Source organism: Nuphar pumila, chromosome 12 (genome assembly GCF_984573655.1).
Source record: "Nuphar pumila chromosome 12, dmNupPumi1.hap1.1, whole genome shotgun sequence".
Classification (NCBI taxonomy): Eukaryota; Viridiplantae; Streptophyta; class Magnoliopsida; order Nymphaeales; family Nymphaeaceae; genus Nuphar; species Nuphar pumila.
The window spans coordinates 62,230,112-62,233,101 of record NC_143260.1 but is presented as its reverse complement, the minus strand read 5'-3'; the positions used below and the strand labels follow the sequence as shown (position 1 = coordinate 62,233,101).

The following is a 2,990-nucleotide window of genomic DNA, read 5'->3' as shown; positions in this document are numbered from 1 at the left end:
ACATCCTACACCCAACCCTCTCCACTTCCTGCATGACAAGGCTGCCGGCGACAGTTCCGGTGCAACTACATTTTCCAAAGAAGGTATCTCCTTTTTTTTTCTCTCGTATAATGGTTTTTCCAAACAGAGATTTTGGCCGATTCTACCAAAAATCGATGGATTTTGGCCGACTCAGACGATTGACGATTCGAGCTGGGTTGATTTTGGAGGTGGGTTGAAGTTGAATCGACTCCTTTTCCGAATCGGCTGATTCAGACCGATTTTGTCAACATTTGGTTTTTACTTGCTCGAGAATTTCTTTTATACCAAGGTTGGTAATATTTGTTGTAAGGGGTTGGTCCAACCCGATCAATGGGTTCTCCCATTCGTGTCACTGATGACCCGACGCATTGACAGAGGCCCCTGCCCTAAGTCCTAAAAATACCTCTTCCTGGTGTGTGCTCCATCCGTGGCAGTGTCTTTGTTTCTCCTGGGTTCTCCTCGTCACTTTCTGTTCAAAGTGTTGCTGACATTGGTTGGTATTCATCCTTGTATTGGGGAAGGTCACTGAGATACAAAGTGGGAGAGACCAAAGAAAAGGGAAAACAGTCACTGAGATACAAAGTGGGAGAGACCAAAGAAAAAGGAAAACAGTGAACAACATGACTGTAAACGCCTCCACACTCCAGTATGTATCGTCCCCTCTCTTCTCAAGGTACGCCTGCAGCTTCCTCACCTCATTATTTCGATGCCCGCATGCTCTAAACTCATTTACGAACAGTTCCCAACTTCATGGTTTCAATGCTTCCGTCTCCCCTGTTTCATTTTTCTCCACATCTGCTGTGGTGGGGTTTCGAGAAAATGGGTGTTTAGAAATGGGTAGCGATTCAATTGCTGCAAAAGGTGACGTTAATATCGTTTATGAGATTATTAACAATAAAGCTGATGATGAGAATGAGATGGGCAGGCTGTTGAAGGAGAGTGGCGTCTTTTTGTCCAACGAATTGGTTGATGAGGTCTTGAAGAGGGCGAGGTTTGGTCATGGTAATGGGCTGCAGGCGTTGGAGTTCTTCTCTCTAGTGGGCCAGAGAAGTGGTTTCTTTCACACTGCTGATTCCTATGATAACATGCTTTACATCCTGGGGAGGATGAGGAAATTCGACAAGATGTGGGGTTTATTGAGAGAAATGCGTCGCAAGGATCGGTCTTTGATCACGACGCGGACGATGCAGATCGTTCTCGCTAGGACATCCAAGGTGTGTTCTGTTAAGACCACCGTGGAGAGCTTCAACAAGTTCAGGAAGTATTATCCTGGGGAGTTTGATACGAACTGTTTCAATGCTTTGATTAGGACTCTTTGCCAAGAGAAGAGCATGAGTGATGCAAGGAATGTGTACCACAGTATGAAATACGAGTTCCGGACGAATCTTCAGACCTTTAACATTCTCTTGTCTGGCTGGAAGACCGTGGCAGAAGCCGAGAGCTTTTTCGATGAAATGATTCAGTTGGGGTGTAGGCCTGATATAGTTTCATACAATTGCTTGATAGACGTGTTGTGCAAGAACAAAGAAATGGAGAAGGTTTACAAAATCGTAGAGAAAATGAGGGAGGGGGAGATATACCCTGATTTGCTGACCTATACCAGTATCATTGGCGGACTGGGGTTGATTGGTCAGCCTGATAAAGCTTGTGATGTTCTCAAGGAGATGAGAGAACATGGATGTTATCCTGATACAGCTGCTTATAATGCTGCCATAAGGAATTTTTGCATCGCTAGAAGGCTAGGAAATGCTTATAAATTGCTGGATGAGCTGGTGGAGAAAGGCCTGTCTCCAAATGCTACGACTTATAATTTGTTTTTCCGATGTTTTTATTGGTCGAACAACCTGGCGAGTGCATGGAGCTTGTACCAAAGGATGATGAGAACCGGATGCTTGCCGAATACACAATCGTGCATGTTCCTGGTGAGGATGTTCCGTAGGCAGGAGAAAGCAGAGATGGTTCTTGTGCTGTGGAATGACATGATTGAGAAGGGTTTTGGTTCCTATACACTAGTATCAGATGTTTTATTTGACGTTCTTTGTGATCTTGGTATGCTAGGTGAAGTAGAGAAATGTTTTCTTCAGATGATTGACAAGGGACAAAAGCCTAGTAATGTTTCTTTCAAGAGAATCAAGGTTCTCATGGAACTAGCAAACAAATCAGAGGCCCTTGGGAAATTAGCTGAAAAATTGGAGAGTTTTGGGCATCAAGCCTATGCAGAAACTGTGAATGGAGCAATAAAAAAATACTCCCACCCAGTCTCCTAGTGATTTGTTGTTTCAGAACTTGTAACATCCGTAAGTGTATGGAGCATATATTTTTAAGCGGACAGGTCATGACTGTTCTTTTATTTCGTTAGTTATGATAGTCCATTTCTCATCGATGTGCAAAAAGCTTCAGAGTATAGCATCTGGAAAAAACTGACAATCGAGGGAAATATTATGTACAAATTCTTTGGTGGAAGAACTGTTTCCATTTCGGCAGACTTGTTTGCAAGTGACCTGCTTACTCTTAGAATTCAGCAAGCAAATGAAACATTACATGAATAAACTTTTTCTACATTTCATACAAAATCTGCTCATCTAGAAGGCTGTTGCTCAATGCTCGTCCTTCTGTGCAGATAATAGCTACTCAATGTGGAAATTACATCCTTGAAAGTTTCTTGGAGACAACTAAATCTTCTAGCTTATTTTTTTAGGTTTGCATTGCTTGCTAAAGTTTTTTTTATATGTTAAGTTTTAACTTGTAGTACTTGGAAATGGTGTGAATCTAACACTTATGAAAAATAAGTTAAGGTCACCTTGTTTAGCATTTGTTTCATTGGAGAAATTGGCTTAGGTCATTTACTTGGCCATTGCCAAATTCTTTCTCCTATTGATCGGATCTTCCATGTATTATTTTCTTTTCAGCAATAATATGAAAGCATGACATTTTTCCAATTATGGAACAAATGTCATATTATGTCAGCC

The 2,990-nt window shown here is 41.8% G+C and overlaps 1 protein-coding gene across 1 annotated transcript; it reads left to right on the top strand.

Moving 5' to 3' along the window:
* Positions 1-593: 593 nt before the first annotated feature.
* On the top strand, positions 594-2,373 carry LOC149820980 (Pentatricopeptide repeat (PPR) superfamily protein). The gene has a single exon (XM_089983402.1). It carries the CDS (start codon positions 642-644, stop codon positions 2,286-2,288), a length of 1,647 nt encoding a protein of 548 aa, XP_089839528.1. The 5' UTR covers positions 594-641; the 3' UTR covers positions 2,289-2,373.
* The last annotated feature ends 617 nt before the right edge of the window (positions 2,374-2,990 follow it).